Source organism: Hypanus sabinus, chromosome 8 (assembly GCF_030144855.1).
Source record: "Hypanus sabinus isolate sHypSab1 chromosome 8, sHypSab1.hap1, whole genome shotgun sequence".
In the NCBI taxonomy this organism is placed as follows: domain Eukaryota; kingdom Metazoa; phylum Chordata; class Chondrichthyes; order Myliobatiformes; family Dasyatidae; genus Hypanus; species Hypanus sabinus.
Window position 1 is genome coordinate 46,118,973 of NC_082713.1, and position 21,868 is coordinate 46,140,840.

At 41.5% G+C, this 21,868-nt stretch overlaps 1 protein-coding gene across 5 annotated transcripts in view; it reads right to left on the reverse strand.

Annotated features, from left to right (window-relative positions):
* The window catches only part of fhdc2 (FH2 domain containing 2), a 100,610-nt gene that overhangs the window by 30,544 nt on the left and 48,198 nt on the right, over positions 1 to 21,868 (reverse strand). For all 5 annotated transcript variants that reach the window (XM_059977068.1, XM_059977067.1, XM_059977065.1 and 2 more), the window contains 3 exons: positions 18,649 to 18,734; positions 15,330 to 15,430; positions 14,405 to 14,475 (listed from right to left, as the gene is read on the reverse strand). In XM_059977068.1, coding sequence (XP_059833051.1) covers positions 14,405 to 14,475; positions 15,330 to 15,430; positions 18,649 to 18,734 — 258 coding nt within the window. The remainder of the gene's footprint in view (positions 1 to 14,404; positions 14,476 to 15,329; positions 15,431 to 18,648; positions 18,735 to 21,868) is intronic.

Genomic DNA, 21,868 nt, shown 5'->3' on the forward strand with positions numbered 1-21,868 from the left:
CTCAAGCCAAAGCCTTCCTACTCTGTCTCCCTCTACTCCGTCACCCGCTCTGCTAATCTGCTCGCTTTTTAAACTCTCCCGCTGATCTCAGAGGCTGACCTTCACACGCTTGCGCAGTCGTGCCCCGTTCAAACTGCCAAAGAAATGACATATCTATTTTAAAGATACCTAGTGATTTGGCCTCCCCAGCCATCGATGGCAATGAATTCCACAGACTCACCACTCTCTGGCTAAAGACATTCCTCCGTCTCTTTTCTAAAGGAATGTTCATCTATTCTGACACTAGGTTCTCTGGTCCTGGACTCCCCCACAATGGAAGGCATCATCTCCACATCCACATTATATAGGTCTCAGTATTCAACACCTCCATTCTTCTAAATTCTGGCAAATACAGGCCCAGAGGCATCAAACACTCTTTTCATTCCTGGGGCAAACTCCTCTGGACACTCTCCAGTGTCAGCACATCTTAGACTGCTCACAATACTCCTAGTGTGGTCTGACCAATGCCTTACAAAGCCTCAGCATTATATCCTTCCTTTTATATTCTAGTCCTCTCAAAAAGAAAGCTAACGTTGCATTTGCCTTCCTTATCACCAACTCAAACTGCAAGATAACCATTAGAGAATCATATAACCATATAACAATCACAGCACGGAAACAGTCCATCTCGGCCCTCCTAGTCCATGCCAAACTCTTAATCTCACCTAGTCCCAGCTACCCGCACTCAGCCCATAACCCTCCACTCCTTTCCTGTCCATATACCTATCCAATTTTACCTTAAATGACTCAACTGAACTGGCCTCTACTACTTCTACAGGAAGCTCATTCCACACAGCTATCAATCTCTGAGTAAAGAAATACCCCCTCGTGTTTCCCTTAAACTTTTGCCCCCTAACTCTCAAATCATGTCCTCTCATTTGAATCTCCCCTACTCTCAATGGAAACAGCCTATTCACGTCAACTCTATCTATCCCTCGCAAAATTTTAAATACCTCGATCAAATGCCCCCTCAACCTACGCTCCAATGAATAGAGAGCTAACTTGTTCAACCTTTCTCTGTAACTTAAGTGCTGAAACCCAGGTAACATCCTAGTAAATCGTCTCTGCACTCTCTCTAATTTATTGATATCTTTCCTATAATTCGGTGACCAGAACTGTACCCAATATTCTAAATTTGGCCTTACCAATGCCTTGTACAATTTCAACATTACATCCCAACTTCTGTACTCAATGCTCTGATTTATAAAGGCCAGCGTTTCAAAAGCCTTCTTCACCACCCTATCTACATGAGACTCCACCTTCAGAGAACTATGCACTGTTATTCCTAGATCTCTCTGTTCCACTGCATTCCTCAATGCCCTACCATTTACCCTGTATGTTCTATTTGGATTATTCCTGCCAAAATGTAGAACCTCACACTTGTCAGCATTAAACTCCATCTGCCAATGTTCAGCCCATTCTTCTAACCAGCATAAATCTTCCTGCAAGCTTCGAAAACCCACCTCATTATCCACAACACCTCCTACCTTAGTATCATCGGCATACTTACTAATCCAAGTTACCACCCCATCATCATATTACAAACAACATTGGGCCCAAAACAGATCCCTGAGGCACCCCGCTAGTCACCGGCCTCCATCCCGATAAACAATTATGCACCACTACTTTCTGGCATCTCCCATCTAGCCACTGTTGAATCCATTTTATTACTCCAGCATTAATACCTAATGACTGAACCTTCTTAACTAACCTTCCATGTGGAACTTTGTCAAAGGCTTTGCTGAAGTCCATATAAACTACATCCACTGCCTTACCCTCATCAACATTCCTCGTAACTTCTTCAAAAAATTCAATAAGGTTTGTCAAACATGACCTTCCACACACAAATCCATGCTGGCTACTCCTAATCAGATCCTGTCTATCCAGATAATTATAAATACTATCTCTAAGAATACCTTCCATTAATTTACCCACCACTGATGTCAAACTGACAGGTCTATAATTGCTAGGCTTACTTCTAGAACGCTTTTTAAACAATGGAACCACATGAGCAATATGCCAATCCTCCGGCACAATCCCCGTTTCTAATGACATCTGAAAGATCTCCATCTGAGCTCCTGCTATCTCTACACAAACTTCCCTCAAGGTCCTGGGGAATATCCTGTCAGGAACCGGAGATTTATCCACTTTTAAATTTCTTAAAAGTGCCAGTACTTCCACCTCTTTAATTGTCATAGGTTCCATAACTTCCTTACTTGTTTCCCTCACCTTACACAATTCAATATCTTTCTCCTTCGTGAAGACTGAACAGAAGAAATCATTCAAAATCTCTCCCATTTCCCTCGGCTCCACACATAGCTGACTACCCTGATTCTCTAAGGGACCAATTTTATCCCTGCATGAGGACTCCCTAACGGAGTCCTCTTAGTGCCTCTGATTTTTAAATTTTCTCCCCATTTAGAAAATAGTCTACACTTTTATTCCTTCTACCAAGGTACATGACCATGCACTTCCCAACACTATATTCCATCTGCCACTTCTTTGCCCATTCTCCTAATCTGTCCAAGTCCTTCTGCAGACTCAATGTTTCCTCAGTCTACCTGCTCATCTTCATATCACCTGCAAACTTGGCCACAAAACTATCAATTCTGTCATCCAAATTATTAATGTATAACATGAAAAGAAGTAGTCCCAACATTATCCAGAGCACCACTGGTCACCATTGGCCACTCTCAGCCAAAATGTAGAGGCTTTCTTTATTCCCACTCTCTGCCTCCTGCCAATCAGCCATGCTAGTACCTTTTCCTCTAATACCATGGACTCTTAACTTGTTAAGTATCATCACGTGTGGCATCTTGTCAAAGGCCTTCTGAAAATCCAAGTACTCAACATCTGCCAATTCTCTTTTGTCTATCCTGCCTGTTATTCAAGAGGCCACACCAAAAGCACTGTGAACAACAGATGACTCCAACTGCTTTCCACAGGGATCGCTCCCTATGCTTGCATGCGGAACAAGTGCTACACTCGACCTTACACTTCCTCCCTCACTACCATTCAGGACCTGAAACAGTCCTTCCAGGTGAGGTGACACTTCACCTGTGAATCTGTTGAAGTCATCTACTGTATCTGGTGCTCCTGCTGTGGCCTCTTTATATTGGTGAGACCTGATGTAGATTGGGAGATTGCTTCGCCATGTACCTACGATCTGTCTGTCAGAAAAAGTGGGATCTTCCAGTGGACAGCCATTTTAATACAACTTCACAATCTCATTCCAATACGTCCATCCGTGGCCTCCTCTACTGCTGTGATGAGGTCACACACAGGTTGGAGGAGCAACAAGGTATATTTTGTCTGGGTAGCCTCCAATTTCTTGAACTTCTGGTAATGTCCACCCCTCCTCTATCCCCCATCCCCTTTTCCCTCTCTCACCTTATCTCCCTGCCTGCCCATCGTCTCCCTCTGGTGCTCCTCCATCTTTTTTACTTTGTTCCATGGCCTTCTGTCCTCTCCTATTAGATTTCTCCTTCTTCAGCCCTGTATCTCTTTCACCAATCAAGTTCACAGTTCTTCACTTCACCCCTCCCCTCCCGGTTTCACCTATCACCTTGTGTTTCTTCCTCCCCTCCCTTCTAACTCTGACCCCTCATCTTTTTCTCTCCAGTCCTGATGAAGGGTCTTGGCCCGAAATGCCGACTGTACTCCTTTCCATAGATGTTGCTTGACCTGATGAGTTCCTCCAGCTTTTTGTGTGTTAACTTTTCTGGAACGTGATTGTGTTTGAAAATGGCGATAATGTTTGGAAATACGGGGCCCTATGATGCAACGACAGAGCAATAAAGTTCATATACTGAAAGATTTCAATATTTTGCACTGGCAAATCAAATTTCAGATGATATTCATTTTCCAATTTTTTTGACTGTGATGGGTGCAAAAAACATTTCATTCATTACACAGACTAGTGCAACCTGCTGAGCCTGGCAATAAGCCTTATGAGGACATCGTTAAAGTCTTAAAGGGCCACTGTTCACCTAAACATTTGATTATTGCTGAGAAGTTCAGATTACATAAAAGGAAGCAAGAGGAAGGTGAATCTATTTCACAGTTTATGGCAGTGCTGAATCAACTGTCTGAACACTGTTAGTTTGGGCAGTCACTAAATGATACGTTATGTGATGGACTCATGTGTGGTCTGCATAGTGAGGGAATTCAGAAATATTTGGTTACTGAAGACAAACATACATTACAGAAGGCAATTGAAATTAGTACATCTATGGAGATGACAGCTTAAGAAACACAGCTATTAAGCACATCTTCCCAAGTTCCTAAAGTTTCTACTGACTTGAAGAATAAGACACCTTGCTGGCGACCAATGCTACCGTTGTGGGAAAGCTGGGCATTCAGCAAAAGATTGCAGATATAAGGATTTAGATTGATGAAGCTGTGGCTAAAGGGGGCATATCAAATATGCCTGTACCTTCTGTGCACCCTGCTTGACCTGCTTAGACCCCAAACACAAACCAGATTGTGCAAAATGAACAGAAAACCCAAAAAGAGAGATGTGCCAAAGCAAAGTACAGAAGTTTCACAACAGCAGAAAGAGTACTTGCCCAGAACTACATCTGTGGAACAATGTGGATACCTGCGATGATGGTGGCACAAGCTCATCCTGTGTCGTACACAGTGGAAATTAGTAATCACACCATCTGGAAAAAGCTCTTGTCCATCTCTAAGGCTACTAAAACCAACACAAACTGACAAATCCTGATCCAGTGGCAGAAATGTGACAAGATTCTGAAACATTGACTGCAGAATCTCTATTAAGGTCAAGTGTTTTCTGAGGTGCCCCCTACTGACAATGCAGTACCCAAGCCAAGATCTATACATACAATATCAAAAGATAAAATGACTTTGTCGTCATCTCCAGGTGGTCGGTACAGGCGGCCTCCAGGCAGATTGAATCTCTAGTTTAGTGACTAGCCCTCAGCACATGGGGCAGAATAATCTCCATATCTGGGAACATAGGCAGTTTACCCTCTTTCCCCAGTTTAGAAAGTATGGGAAGGAGAAGAAAACTTCAGTAAAAGGAGGAATGATATGTTTTGTATTCATGTGTATTTTGTACCTTATAGGTTGCTGTCAAACTTCCCTGTGTGTTACGTACTGAATTTAATGTGAGAGGATGTTATGGGTAGTTCCCTGACAAGCAAAATAAACAGCTGCATGAGTTCCTGACCACTCTACCTCTCATGTGTGTTATTCACAGCCACTTGGCCTCCCAGTACCACAAATATAACTGGTTCTTTTACCTTAAGCTCCTTAATCAAATCTTGTTCATTACATAACACCCAATCTAGAATTGCCTTTCTAGACTCAACCACAAGCTGCTCTAGAAAGCCATTTTGTAAGCAGTCCACAAATTCCCTCTCTTGGAATCAAGCACAAACCTGATTTTCCCAATCCACCTGCACATGGAAATCTCCCATTACTATTTTTACATGCTTTTTCTATCTCCCATTGTAATTTGTATCCCACATTCTGGCTACTACTTGTAGGCTTCTGTACAAGTAGAAAAAGACCATCAGGGTCTTTTTACCCTTGCAGGTTCTTAACTCTACCTACAAGGATTCTAAAAAGATCTTCCAATCTTATGTTCCCTCTTTCCAAGGATTTGATTTTATTTCTTATCACCAGAGTCAACTCCACCTATCTGTCCTTTTGAAACAAGGTGTATCCTTGGATGTTAAAAGCCCTGTCGTCAGCTTGTCCATCCTCAGTCTCACTACAAACAGCATTATGAAGGACCCCACTTACCCCTCATACAAACTCTTCTCCCTCCTGCCATCTGGGAAAAGGCACCAGAGCATTTGGGCTCTCACGACCAGACTATGTAACAGTTTCTTCCCCCAAGCTATCAGACACCTCAATACCGAGAGACTGGACTGACACCAACTTACTGTCCTCTACTGCGCCTATTGTCTTGTCTATTATCTATTGTAATGCCTGCACCATTTTGTGCACTTTATGCAGTCCTGGGTAGGTCTGTAGTCTAGTGTAGTTTCTCTTTTCTGTGTTGTTTTTCCATGTAGTTCAGGGTAGTTTTGGTATTGTTTCATGTAGCAGCATGGTCCTGAAAAATGTTGTCTCATTTTTACTGTGTACTGTACCAGCAGTTATGGTCGAAATGACAATAAAGAGTGACTTGATTGACTTAAGCTCCCAACTATAATCCTCTTTCAGCCATGGCTCAATGGACTCACAATATCAGACCAGCCAATCTTGAAATATGCTACAAAACCTTCTACCTTTTCCCGGATACTGCATGCATTCAATTACAACACCTTCAGTCTTGAGTTCATCAGCTTTTTTGATTTTGCCCCCAGGTCACAATTCAACTCATCTCACTGATTGCAATTTTGCCCTGTCATCAGCTTGTCCATCCTCACAGTCTCATTACATACTGCATCTGCCTGTATACTGTTTGTTCCATCCTCAGCCTTCTCGTTCTGGTTCCCATCCGGCTGCCGAATTAGTTTCAACTCTCCCAAACAGCTCTAGCAAACCTACCCGCAAGGATATTGATCTCCTTTATGTACAGGTCATACCTTTCCCAGGAGAGATCCCAATGATCCAGAAATCTGAAACCCAGCCACCTGCACCGATTCCTCACCCATGCATTCATCTGTCACATCATCTTATTCTTACCCTCACTGACACATGGCACAGGCAACAATCCAGAGATGACTACCCTGGAGGTCCTGCTTTTTAGCTATCTACCTAATTCCCTATGCTCTCTCTTCAGGACCTCCTTCCATTTCTTAGCTATGTCGTTGCTACCAATATGCACCATCACTTCTGGCTGTTCGCCCTCCCCTTTATAATACTGTGGATTCAATCAGACATCCCTTACTTTGGCACCTGTGATTAAAAAAATACCTTTCACGTCAACAGAATCTCCTGTCTGTTCCTCTATGAAATCCCCTATCATTACTGCACTTCTCATTCTCCCCCTTCCCTCCTAAGCCAGACAGCCAGAGTCAGTGCTATAGACTTCGTCGCTGTTAGAATTGATAGAATTGCTGTAAAGTGATTGTTTCTAAAATTCACCTTTTGTTTAAGTACTTTGCAGTCCTGAGGATTTAATGTGGAATTTAACAATTTCAGGTCGCCACTCCCTTTTCACACATGGTTGTAATTCTGTTGATTTTTAAAAATTTTCTGACTACAACTGGCAGTTTAAAAATAATGATACCTTGGAAACTTTGATCAACATTGAAACATGTTCTCTCATTCCTCCCCCTCTCTGTAAATTAAAACATCTTGTTTTTTTTATTTTGACTGAAATGTTAACTGTTTCTCTCGCCACTGACTCTGTTCTACATACTGTGTGCTTCCTGTTTTTGCTAGCAGTTGTGGAGTTGGCTGCCATGAACACCTTGCTAACAATAGATGTAAGATTTGAAAGAGTATTGCTCATACAAATTTCTCCTTGTCATATCTCACTTTCTCCCTTATCTCAATCTCTGCTCAGGATGCAGATGATTTAAGCACATTTCTTTTGCTTTGCAACCTGGCTTATCATAGGCATAATGTTGAACCTTTCTTTCTGAGATAAATCATTTGGATCATATCAGACTGCTGAGAAGGAAGAAATGTCAAAGTAGCAATTCCATCCCCCTTAACCATTAACTCATGTAAGACCATAAGACATAGGAGCAGAATTAGGCCATCTGGCTTATCGAACCTGCTTCTCCATTCAATCAGGGCTGATACTTTTTTAAAATCTTCTCCTCAACCCCAGTTCCCGGTTTTCTCCCCATAACCTTTGATGCCATGTCCAATCAAGAATCTATCAATCTCTGCCTTAAATACACCCAATGACTTGGCCTCCACAGCTGCATGTGGCAACAAATTCCACAAATTCACCACACTTTCTCCATATCACTGATTTGAAAGGGTGCCCCTCTATCCTGAGACTGTGCCCTCTTGTCCTAGACTCACCCACCAAGGGAAACATCCTTTCCACATCTACTCTGTCTAGGCCTTTTAACATTCAAAAGGTTTCAATGAGATCCCCCCTTATCCTTCTGAATTCCAGTGTGTACAGACCCAAAGCCATCAAACATTCCTCATATGATAACCCTCTCATTCCTGACATATTGGCACTTCACATTGGAGGAAGGGATAGTTTACAGACAGAATCCTGAATCAGTCAACTTTCCGGAGAGCAAAGTCATACTCCTGCAACTCAACTTTTAACAAAAACTTTTTAACAAAAACCCTCTACAGTTTAAGGGTTGCACATTTAGATAAATGTACAACATTGTTCTGCTGCTGCTAAGTTAACAAATTTCATGACACATGCTGGAGATAATAAACCTGATTCCGAAATGAACTATTTTCAGGCCCGCTCAAAAAATCTGCATTAAACGTGGTCAGTTTCATCCTTGCACTTGGCTGAGAGGAGTCAGGAGCCTTTATTACGCAGTAGGGAAGTTCCACATCAAAACTTATGTGCCCAGCGATGCACTGTTGTAACTATGTGGTTTTGTGCAGGTCTTGTAGCTTTAGTTTTTGGTCTTGTTTTGTCTGGTGGTTTTGGAGCTCCTTTCTGGGGAACGTGCTAAGACAGTAGCGCGATATTAATACGCAGCAGCCTCTCCAGACTCTGGATTGGGGATTGCCAAACGTTATGTGGATTTTCTGGTGTAGTCTGTTTTGTCATGTGCTTTTGTGATATCATTCTGGAGGAACGTTGTCTCATTTTTTAACTGCATTGCATTTGTGGTTTCTAAATGACAATAAACTGAAACTGAATCTGATAGCCATGACCTCAACTTCCTCTGCAGCAGAGGGGTAACTCCCCAATTTCCAAATGTGGCATAGAGTGCTCAGACTTCTGAAACTGGACACTGGATTTCTATTTTCAAAAGAGCCTCACGGTGCTCCAATAATCTGTCCTGTAACAGTTTACCAAACTATCTAGTGGGAGTGCTTAAGTTTTGAAGCTCTTTCCTCCAATAACCTCATTGTTGCCCACTAACCAGCTATTCCACCTGCCAAGTCCAACACTGCAAAATGTCAGCCATCCACCAGCCTGTCTACAGACACCAAGGAAATCCCTCCAATAAGCTGCATGGCCGACAAAAGACCATGGAACATGAGAACTAGACATTTGCACTTGAGTAATTAGGGCTTATATGATGTTATGGTTTATTATTGATTGCTTGTATAAAAATTATCCTTTCAGAATTTGTGACGAAGTAGATGGAGAAATGAACGGAGATAAAATGATGATATTGAAAGAACTGGATCAGCCTCAGGGGAATGTGATCAGGATATAAGAATCATCTTCCACTGATTTTACGTCACTGAGGGGCTTATTCCTGACCTATTGCAGTACCTGAGATGAAGTAACTCCCACATACTACTGATTGGGAAGCTTTGATATTTTGCTTCAGTAAACAATAAGGGTAAATGATTCCAAATCCACAGTCTGCAACTAGGAGGTGACTTTGCAAAGTGTTGGAGAGAATCCAAATGAATCTTGGCCTTGTCTTTAAGGGTGACAGAACAAGAAATTTTCTTGTGCTGTTCTGGAACCTTTACTAGTCACTCTTTCCTATAGAAACCACATACTGTGTCTGTAATGGGGAGCAGTAAATTTGAAGGTGATACATGCGATGGGAAACTAGATGGCTGCTTTGATTTTGATGAGTTTGAGCTTCGGAGTTTTTGTGAAGTTTGTTATTTTGCCACAACAGTAAAAAGACAAAAATAACTTAACAAGATAGTAGAAAAGAGAAATAACAAGGTACTGTTCATTCATGGGTTTAGGGACCATTTTAAAGTCTGAGAGCAGAGGAGAAGAAGTTGTTTCTGAATCACTGGGAGTGGGTTCTCAGGATTCTTTCCCTGATGCTGGTAATGAGAAACAGGAATGTCTTGGATAGTGTGTGTCTTTAATGATGGCTACTGCCTTCTTCAGGCACTGCCTCTTGAAGATGCCTTCAATGGGGAGGAGGGTAGTGCCCGTGATGGAGCCGACTGAACCAATGACCCTCTGCCGCCTCGTTCTATCCTGCACATTAGAGCCTCCACACCAGGTGGTGATGCAACCAATCAAAATACTGTCCACTACACATCTGTCAGTGCCGTTGGAGCTGTACTCTTTGAGGAAGAAGAGATGTGATTAAAATTATATTAACTGAAGCACCGATGATATTCTTTGGTTAATGAGTTTAGTCTTATATGTTTTAGAAATGCTTCCTGTTGCAGAATTAAAAACATACCATTCCACAGTATTGCAGTGCCTGTTTAAAGTTAGTTTCTAATAAATTTTGGCCCCAGTATATACAAGTTGGATGAATGGGCAATCATGAGGTAAGTGGTTGCTGTAGGAAGGTGGAACTGAGATAATAGATCAGCCACAGTTTAAATGGATGATCCAATTAAGTGGCTGACTCAATTAGACAAAGTTTAATGGTCAAACATGAGGAAATCTGCAGATGCTGGAAATTCAAGCAACACACACAAAATGCTGGTGGAACGCAGCAGGCCAGGCAGCATCTATAGGGAGAAGCACTGTCGAAGTTTCGGGCCGAGACCGTTCATCAGGACTAACTGAAAGGAAAGATAGTAAGAGATTTGAAAGTAGGAGGGGGGAGGGGAAAATGTGAAATGATAGGAGAAGACTGGAGGGGGTGGGGTGAAGCTGAGAGCCAGAAAGGTGATTGGCAAAAGGGATACAGAGCTAGAGATGGGAAAGGATCATGGGACGGGAGGCCTAGGGAGAAAGAAAGGGGGAAGGGAGCACCAGAGGGAGATGGAGAACTGGCAGAGTGATGGGCAGAGAGAGAAAGGAAAAAAAGGGGAGGGAAAAAGAAACTATATATATCAAGGATAGGGTAAGAAGGGGAGGAGGAGCATTAACGGAAGTTAGAGAAGTCAATGTTCATACCATCAGGTTGGAGGTTACCGAGCCAGTATATAAGGAGTTGTTCCTCCAACCTGAGTGTGGCTTCATCTTGACAGTAGAGGAGGCCATGGATAGACATATCAGAATGGGAATGGGATATGGAATTAAAATGGGTGGCCACTGGGAGATCCTGCTTTCTCTGGTGGACAGATCGTAGGTGTTCAGCGAAACGGTCTCCCAGTCTGCGTCGGGTCTCACCAATATATAAAGGGCCACACCGGGAACACCGGATGCAGTATACCCTGCTGAGCTCATCAACTTCATTAACTTTTCTTCCAATTTCCACCCTGCCCTCAAACTTACCTGGTCTATTTCTGACACCTCCCTCCCCTTTCTTCATCTTTCTGTCTCCATCTCTGGAGATATCTACTGATATCTACTATAAGCCTACAGACTCTCACAGCTACCTGGACTATTCCTCTTCCCACCCTGTCTCTTGCAAAAGTGCTATCCACTTCTCACAATTCCTCCGTCTCCGCCGTATCTGCTCTCAGGATGAGGCTTTTCATTCCAGAACGAAGGAGATGTCTTCCTTTTTTAAACGAAGGGGCTTCCCTTCTTCCACCATCAACTCTGCTCTCAAATGCATCTCCCCCATTTCCCACACATCTGCCCTCACCCCATCTGCCCACCATCCCACTTGCGATAGGGTCCCCCTTGTCCTCACCTACCACCCCACCAGCCTCCAGATCCAACGTATAATTCTCCGTAACTTCTGCCACCTCCAATGGGATCCCACTACCAAGCACATCTTTCCCTCCCTCCCCTCTGCTTTCCACAGGGATCGCTCCCTATGCGACTCCCTAGTCCATTCATCCCCCCCCATCCCTTCTCACCGATCTCCCTCCTGGCACTTATCCTTGTAAGTGGAACAAGTGCTACACCTGCCCTTACACTTCCTCCCTCACCACCATTCAGGGCCCCAGACAGTCCTACCAGGTGAGGCGACACTTCACCTGTGAGTCAGCTGGTGTGGTATACTGAGTCCGGTGTTCCCGGTGTGGCCTTTTATATATTGGTGAGACCCGACTCAGACTGGGAGACCATTTCGTGGAACACCTACGCTCAGTCTGCCAGAGAAAGCAGGATCTCCCAGTGGCCACACATTTTAATTCCACGTCCCATTCCCATTCTGATATGTCTATCCATGGCCTCCTCTACTGTCAAGATGAAGCCACACTCAGGTTGGAGGAACAACTCCTTATATACTGGCTCGGTAACCTCCAACCTGATGGCATGAACATTGACTTCTCTAACTTCCGTTAATGCTCCTCCTCCCCTTCTTACCCTATCCTTGATATATATAGTTTTTTTTCCCCCTCCTTTTTTTCTTTCCTCTCTGCCCATCACTCTGCCTGTTCTCCATCTCCCTCTGGTGCTCCCCTCCCCCTTTCTTTCTCCCGAGGCCTCCTGTCCCATGATCCTTTCCCTTCTCTAGCTCTGTATCCCTTTTGCCAATCACCTTTCTGGCTCTCAGCTTCACCCCACCCCCTCTGGTCTTCTCCTATCATTTCGCATTTTCCCCTCCCCCTCCTACTTTCAAATCTCTTAGTATCTCTCCTTTCAGTTAGTCTTGACGAAGGGTCGTGGCCCAAAACGTCGACAGTGCTTCTCCCTATAGATGCTGCCTGGCCTGCTGCGTTCCACCAGCATTTTGTGAAAGTTTAATGGTATTTGTTAAAAAGGTATAAAAATATGAACTATCCATTTAACTAGTAATGAATTGTGTATTTAAATGAAATGCAGAACAATGTTGACCAGTACCAATACTACTGCAGTACTATAAATCTGTGTATTAGTTCCTAACAGTTGTCAACAGAGGAGTTTATCCTGTGTATACTGCATGTTCTTTTGATAGACTGTAAATGAACAAAATCAGTGCCGACACCTAGTGCAGGACATGAACTGACTTCATACATTGTTTTCAAGACAATTGCATTTTCCAAATGTTCATTTATTTTTTAAAATTCAAGATTATTGTCGATACCTTTGATTTCTTCATAGTTCTTACTATGAATTGTTTCATTTTCAATCCCAATTGTTTCTGGCATCTCCAAGCCTAAATGTTTGAAACTGCAATGAGCAAACCTATTCTAAATTATCGTACTACTTATTTCTCGACAATTATCAGCGACAAAAATCACTGCTTTTTGAACACAAGCACACATAATTGACACTGTTTAAAAGCCGTTTGCTCTATGCTCCGTGTAGTGTCTAACAGCCACAAGTTCACCTGACTGACTTTAGTTAGATACTGTTCAGCAACAATCTCTTGAACCAATTAAGTGGCATAGTGTCCTAAATAAAAACAAAGGCAATGCCAGCTATGTTATTGTTTTAGTTTTTAGTAAACTAAAAATTGTTTAGTTTTGTTCTTTAAGAGTTGTTCCACATGAGCAGCTGCCCTGATTAACTAATAGCCCAATCAACTGGAATCCACTGTAGTTACTTTGTTTTATTTATGTCTTGATACTTTATGATGCTTTGTAATTTGAAAAAAATGAGTGTTCGTTTCAGTCACACAGTGAGACATACGGCAATTGAGTCTTAATGCAGGCAATTCTTATAATTGCAGCAACTGAATCTTCCTGCAAATTGCCTTCTAAAGAACAGATCTGCCATATACAAATCACTATTGACCTTCAAGTTGTACATCTCAAACACTCATCTGCCTAGAAATTCTACTACATAAAACTAATTTTTTCAATCAATGATTTGGCTGTTTCATGTTTCTAGAATTTTTTTTCTGGGCAGTTCAACTATGTGTCTCCATTGATCCTTTGGAGAAGTGAGATTAGGTATTAGACTATGTTGGTAATGTGATTTTGTTATTATCTAGATATCAGTCATGTGAAGAAATATTTGAGTCTCACTTTGGAAACTTAGGAAGAAAATGCAGTTATTTCAGTCAGGCTGAAACACAAAGCTGGTGAGAACAGTGATGGGTAGGAACTTACTGGATTATCCTAAAAGTCCATCTGCTTCATAATTGGTCTTCAGGGAAGAAATTTTGCATTGAAGCCAAAGTCAGTCAAGTTCCTCATATTTTTCATCCTTTAGTTCTAACCACCTGTAGCCCACACTATGATCACTTACACTGGATTCCACCTGGTTCTTTGACCATCTATCAAAGGCCCAAATATCTCTTCACCACTTGACCATCCATCATCAGGCCCTAATATCACTGACCTGAACAAAATGGCCACAGAAGATTGCAATCTAAAAGCAGAATGGAAGGAGGCATATTTTATGAAGAAAAACCAACTGAAGATTGTAGTGGGCACACAGCCTTTTTGGGTGCCCTAGAATTTTCATGATATCATCTTGAGACAGATACAAGAATGACAAAATGTTTTGGCAGTGAGCAAATTAATGAAAAGCTGATTTTGAATTCCACTCTATTAGATTTACTTTGATCGATATACTTACTGCATTCATGAAGTTTCCAGCTTTCAACACCAACCTCAATATAGTATGCAATTCATTACAATTCTGCAGTTCTGCAAGACAGCAAAAGCATCGTGCACATTCAGAACTCTTTCATACGTGTGAACAACAATACACCAATTGGTAGAGTTTATGCACCAACAGCACATGCTTTTCAAGCATGTTGTCTGTTTTACCATTTCAGAATCTTGGTGTAAGCCTTCTTTGTGTGGGAGTGGTCCAGAAGGGCTGAATTTCTGACAGAGGTCATTGAAATACCATATCAAGAAAATACTCATTTTGGAAATCTATTCTAAAATTCAGAATTGATATTTATAGGTGATTCTTGCATAGTTTTGGTTAGTATTTATTTCTTCTCTGAATTGTTAATACATCCCTCTGAGAATCACCCATCTGTAGATTGCCTGGTTGAACATCTGACTTCACCGCTGTGTCTGCAAAATAGTACTATCCATAAAATGTTGATGAAAAGTTGAAGTTTATTTTAAATGTGGTGAACTATAGAATCATAGAAATGTACCACACAGAAACAGGCCTTTAAAGACCAGCACATCCATACGGACAATAACTCCTCCCCATGCCAATGACGTTTGCCCACATTTGGCCCATCAAAGTATCAATCCAAAAGCTAGTTAGGTGTTGTAATCGTGTCTGCTTCTACAACCTCCTCTGGCAGTGTTCCAGATATTCACCACACCCTCTGTGAAAAACATACCCCTCAGATCTCCTCATATCTTTCCCACCTCACCTTAAACCCATGCCCTGAAAAAAAGCTTCTGCCTTGTGAACCTATCTATACCTCATAATTTTATAAATCACTATATTAATAATAAATGTGAGGATATGAATTATCTGCATATGTTTCCATGCAGAGACATGCATGAAGAGCTCTTTTTCAGAATCTTACCTTGTGCAGCTTCCATCAACGTACAAACAGATGTCAGAAGCAATTTTACTTGTGGCTCAAATTCTTCCTTAAGTATCATAATTTCCAAACGAAGGTAGTAGCTGAAAAATAATATTCACAAAGACCAAATTAATCAAAATGAAAATTCCCTGAAACTCCAAGGTTTGCAACAAATGACCATAAGAGGATAAGACACAGGAGCCCAATTAGTCCATTCAACCTATTGTCTGTTCTGCCACTTGATCCTGACTGATTTATTTTATCTCTTAACCCCATTTTTCTGCCTTCTCCCTATAACCCTTGACACCTGTACTAATCAAGAACCTATCAGCCTTCACTTTAAATACACCCAATGACTTGGCCTGAACAGCAATGAATTCCACAGATTCACCACTCTTTGGCTAAAGAAATTTCTCCTTGTCTCTACTTTAAAAGGGACATCCTTCTATCCTGAGGTTGTGCCCCCAGTCCTGGATTCTCCCACTATTGGTAACATCAGCTCCACTTCCGTTCTATCTAGGTCTTTCAAAATTCAGCAAGTTTCAATGACATCCCTGCTCATTCTTCTAAGTTCCAGGAAGTACAGGTTCAGCCATCAAATGGTCCTCATACATCAAACCGTTCATTCCCAAGATTGTTCTCATAAACTTCCTGTGGATCGTCACTAATGCAAGCACATTCTTTCTTGGATATGGGACCCAAAGCTCTTCATGTTACTCTGAATGTGGTATGACTCTCACGTTATGAAGCCACAGTATCATGTTGTTGACTTCATATTACTTTTCTCTGGAAATGAATGCTAAAGTTGCACTTGCCTTCCTTTCTACTGATTCAACCTGCAAGTTAACCATTGGGAATCCTGCACTTGGACTCCAAAGCCCCTTTGCACTTCAGATTTCTGAATTTACTCATGGTTTAGAAAATACTATACCCCTTTATTCCTTCTATCAAACTGCATGAGCATATACTTCCCTACACTATATTCTATCTGCCACTCTTTTGCCAGTTCTCCTAATCTGTCCAAGTCCTTCCGTAGATTCTGTGCTTCTTCAATACTCACTTCCCCTCCACCTACCTTTGCAAGATCTTCAAACTAGGCCACAAAGCCATGAGTTGCATCATCCAGATTACTAACGTATATTGGGAAAAGTAGCAGACCCAATATTGCCCTTCTGAAATGCACGCATCACCGACAGCCAACCAGAATATCCTCCTTTATTCCCACTCTTTACCTTCTGCTAGTCAGACAATCTTCTGTCCATGCTAGTATTTTCCTCCTAATACCATGGGCTCTTATCTTGTTTTGCAGCCTCATGTGTGCACCTTGTTAAAAGCCTTCTGAAAATCCAAGTAAACAACATTCACTGACTCTCATTTGTCTATCCTGCCTGTTATCTCCTCAAAAAATTCCAAACTATTTGTTAGGCAAGATTTCTCATTAAGGAAACCATGCTGAGTTTGACCTATGTCATATAACCATAGAACCATATAACAACTACAGCACGGAAACAGGCCATCTCGGCCCTTCTAGTCCGTGCTGAACGCTTACTCTCACCTAGTCCTACCAACCTGCACTCAGCCCATAACCCTCCATTCCTTTCCTGTCCATATACCTATCCAATTTTACTTTAAATGACAATATGTATTTCCAAGTACCCTGAAACATCATCTTTAATAATGGATATCTTGCCAATCACTGAAGTCAGACAAACGGGCCTATAATGTCATGTCTTTCGCCTTCCTCCCTTCTTAGAGTGGAGTGACAGAGATGGAAGTGGAGTGAAGGAGAGAGGGAAACATAATGCATAATTACCTCTTTTTTTCTGGTTCAATATATGTCTTTATTTCATAGATATCAACGAATCAGTTCAGGACAAAAGTAAACCTGATCTATCAATCATCATTATTTGAGTTAAACCAAGAACAGGGTTGTAGTGCAGCCATTACACTGCATTAATAACCTAGTAAAATATCAAAGCTTTCAGTTACTGCATCTGCATTCTTGCAGACAACATAAGTACAATCAAATACAACATTTTGCACCTCAGACAGTTCCGGCTGATGCTGAGTTTAAAGATAATTCAAGTGGTACTGGCAAACTCTTCAATAATTGAATGTAGGAGCATAAACCACATCCTGCAAATATTCTCTATGGGCCTCTTTTTATCACGATAATATGGTTCTGAACCTTTTACAGTTTTATTTTGCAAAATCCTGCATCTGTCCTCCTATAGGTACAAATCTTGAAGTGCAGCAAACGTTTGTACAGCTGAACACATTCTCAGGGCATATCAGCCAAGGGTGTGGCATGCAAGTTTAACTGAATACATCATTCTGTATCCAGATGTGTACTTATATAGTTAGATTAAGTAAATTTGTATTTATATTTCTACATTAAATGTTAGTAATTTTGTCCAACAGTGTAAATTTCTGGGTGTTAACATTTTCCCAACCTTTCTGATTATGTATTGCTCTAACTAAAATTTGTACACTGTCATTGAGGCACAGTGATTTTTTTTCTACCTTAATGGTTCAATTTCATATCAGAGAATAAATACAGCATACAACCTGAAATTCTTACTCTTCGCAGACATCCACAAAACAGAAAAAACCCAAAGAATGAATGACAGAAAAAGTCAGAGCCCCAAAGCCCAACCTTCCCCCCTCCAAAGCACAAGCAGCAGCAAAAGCATCTTTTGAGATAGGAGAACTTGCAGAATAATCTAATGACTCACTACAAACTGATTTATTACAGTTAAGATTCACCATCACATATCGGATATTCTGTACTGACTGACGAATTTTGTCTTGCCTTGGAAAGTGTTAAACATTAAGTTGGGCACAAGTTATTGTGAACAATTTTTAACTTGTAACAAGGGGAGATGTAGTTGACCTATGTAAGGTGTCGCAGAAAGGATGACAGTGAGGGGGAAATTCCAGATGAGGAGAGGCATTAACAGAGGTGGTCTTTGTTGTAAGTGAGGAGTTCACAATTGTTATTGCTCTTTAGCATTGTTCTTTAGCTGCTATTGGTTTCCATAATAAGAAGGCAATATCACTTGTGGTAAGCCGGGCATGTGTGACTAACAGTGGGCCTTCAGTTGTGTTTCATTCAGCTTATACCCCTCAGATCTGAGTCATGTTAAGAGATGTGGGCTAATGGATCATTTTGGTCCAGGTAGATAAACAACAGCGGTATAAACACATTGTTTACTATGCTTTGTATTATACACTCACTTAGTAAATAGATTCTTTACATTAGCTCTTTTTCCAGGAATATCAATGAAGTGTTTTGTTTCCCTGCACATTACTCTCCTACCTTGGCACTCTCACCAGGAGCAACATGAAGAGATCTGCCTCAGGCAGCTTACATTGGTCTCCTTGAAACATTTTTAGACGTTTCACCTGAAACAGTAGAAATTCAAATGAAGGCTCACGTTTTATAGTCTTGCACCTTGATTTTGGATGTACAACTTAACTGAGAAGTTAGAGCCAATGGTATCACAAAGCAGTCACAATTGTTCAAACAGGCTAAATATATCTTTGCAATCTAGACTGAATAAATACATTCCAATGATAACTTGCCATGAAGTATTTATTTTATGTTGAATCATTTGGTATCTAATGTTTATTAAATTCTTCTTGTGCTTCACCTGAAAAGAAATGATTCAATATTATTATTTAAAAAACACTGAACTCCACTGAAAAATAAGACTTAATTGTAACTTCAATATTTGTCAATGCCGCATGTATTTTTTCTTCAGCTTCCAAAGCCTCATTTACATAATTCTTTTTGTATTTAGAAACAATCTTTCACTTTGGGTTTCCAATATTTACTTAAAATATAAGTATTACATAAATCTGCTTATTCTGCTCTCCTTTAAGATATTTATTTATTTTTTCTTTAGAGGTTCAGCGCAGTAATGTGCCCTCATGGCCAAATGCACCCAAACCACCAAGTACACCCATGTGACCATTTATTAATGTACAAATTCCTTACAGACAGCAGTGGATTTGAACCTGTGTCACTGGGGCTGTAATAGCATCACGCTAACTGCACTGGGGTTGTAATAGTGTCATGCTAACTGCACTGGGGCTGTAATAGCATTACGCCAACTCTGTGCCACTCTGCCACCCATTATCTAATGCCTTTATCATTTAGATCTTTTCATTGCCAACTGCTGATGAAGCATCAACTGTCTTGACTTCACCACTCCCTCTCCAATTCCTTCTGAACACTCTGCTCTCCACTCTCTCCGCACTAATCCTAACCTCACCTCCCTGCAGATAAGGGGGTGCTGTAGTAAAACATAGAAACCTACAGCACAATATAGGCCCTTCAAACCACAATGCTGTGCTGAACATGTACTGACTTTAGAAATTATCTAGTGTTACCCATAGCCCTCTATTTTTCTAAGCTCAATGTATCTTTTCAGGAGTCTCCTAAAAGACCCTATCATATCCGCCTCCACCACCATTGCCGGCAGCCCATTCCACGCACTCACCACTCTCTGCGTAAAAAAAAAACTTACCCTTGACATCTGCTCTGTACCTACTTCCAAGCACTTTAAAACTGTGCCCTCTCATGTTAGCCATTTCAGCCCTGGGAAAAAGCCTCTGACTATCCACATGATCAACGCCTCTCATCATCTTATACACCTCTATCAGGTCACCTCTCATCTTCTGTCGCTCCAAGGAGAAAAGACTGTTCATTCAACCTATTCTCGTAAGTCATACTCCCCAATCCAAGCAATATCCTTGTAAATCTCCTCTACACCCTTTCTATAATTTCCACATCCTTCCTGTACTGAGGCGACCAGAACTGAGCACAGTACTCTAAGTGGGGTCTGACCAGGGTCCTATATAGTAGTCTGGAACACTGACCTCTACCTTGCTGAGGCCTGGTGACAAATCTCAGACACTTCTGCTTACTTACCCCTTGAACAGGACAACACTAAGAAACACCAGGTCATTGTTGACCACACCATCACTGACATTAGTAGCTCTAGTGATCTCCTGTGCTCTGTACCTCCTGTTTCCACCTCCTACCCAAGATCCACAAACCCACTTGTCCAGGTAGACATATTGTTTCAGTTTGTTCCTGCCCCACTGAACTCATATCTGCATACCTCGACTCTGTTTTATCCCCCCCGATTCAGTCCCTTCTTACCTACATCCTTGACACCTCACATGCTCTTCAGCTTTTCAAGGATTTCAAGTTCCCTGGCCCACATCATCTTATATTCACTATGGATGTTCAGTCCCTATACACCTCCATCCCCCACCAGGAAGGCATCAAAGCTCTGTTTCTTTCTGGACACCAAACTAACCAGTTCCCCTCCACCACCACTCTCCTTCGCATAGCGGAACTTGTCCTCACTCTAAATTATTTCTCCTTTGACTCCTCCCACTTCCTTCTAACAAAAAGTGTAGCATGGGCTCTCACATGGGTCCCAGCTACGCCTGCCTGTTTGTTGGCTACATGGAACAGTCTATGTTGCAAGGCTACACTGGTGACTGTCCTGCACTTTTACGACTGCATTGGTGCTGCTTCCTGCACCCATGCTGAACTCGTTGACTTCATCCACTTTGCCTCCAACTTCCATCCTGCCTGTGGGAGGGGTGAATGGAAGAGGGAGTCACATAGGGAGCAATCCTTGTGAAAAGGAAAGCGGAAAGTGTGGGGGAGGGAAAGATGTGTTTGGTGATGGGATTCCATTGGAGATGGCAGAAGTTCTGGAGATTGGTGGAAAAGGAACAACTGAAATTGTGGGAAAGGGCTGGGGGTGCATGGATCATGTTGGAAATAGAAAGCCCAAAGGCCATGCATAGAGAGATAAACTAGCCTGAAAGGTGGAAATGATTATGGTAGTTGGATTATAAGAAGTGACAACATCTGGAAGTCTGGTGTGTGGTCATGGGAACTGGTACTGACCTGACAGGCTACAATAGCATTCTTGTCCATACTTATACAATTGTTAAGTTCAGATATATTAATATTTTACCTTGTTGTTTGCTGCCTGAACTACCTACCGACAGTATGTAGACTCATTTCCTAAGAATGGCATGTAATGGTCCCCATATTGCAGCAGGGGTCCTTGTGTTTATAAATAAGGATCTCAAGCTCTGCTTTCAGAATGGACAGAGAAGGGGAGGATTCTTGCTCTTAACCAACAATGGAACAGATTTAAAAGGATGACTGTCAACATATCACAAGACTCTCAATTACATAGGTTATAACATCTTAATATCCTTGTGTCTACAGTCTTTATGGTATATACAAAACCAGACATGAAATCAAAGATAGTTATTTTTGCAAAATATCATTGCAATCAAGTCATCTACCTACAGTAGAATTTGAAAGTGATTTGGCTGAAGTAGTGCAGATGAAAACTTTATTGAACATGACACTTATTTTTTCCAAAATAAACATTATCAGGAGATCAGAACTATGAGAACATACTATATTGATTTCATGAAATGTTGTAAGCCAATATCACATATTTTCAGAAATCAATTGAGTGAATATTACTTTTTGA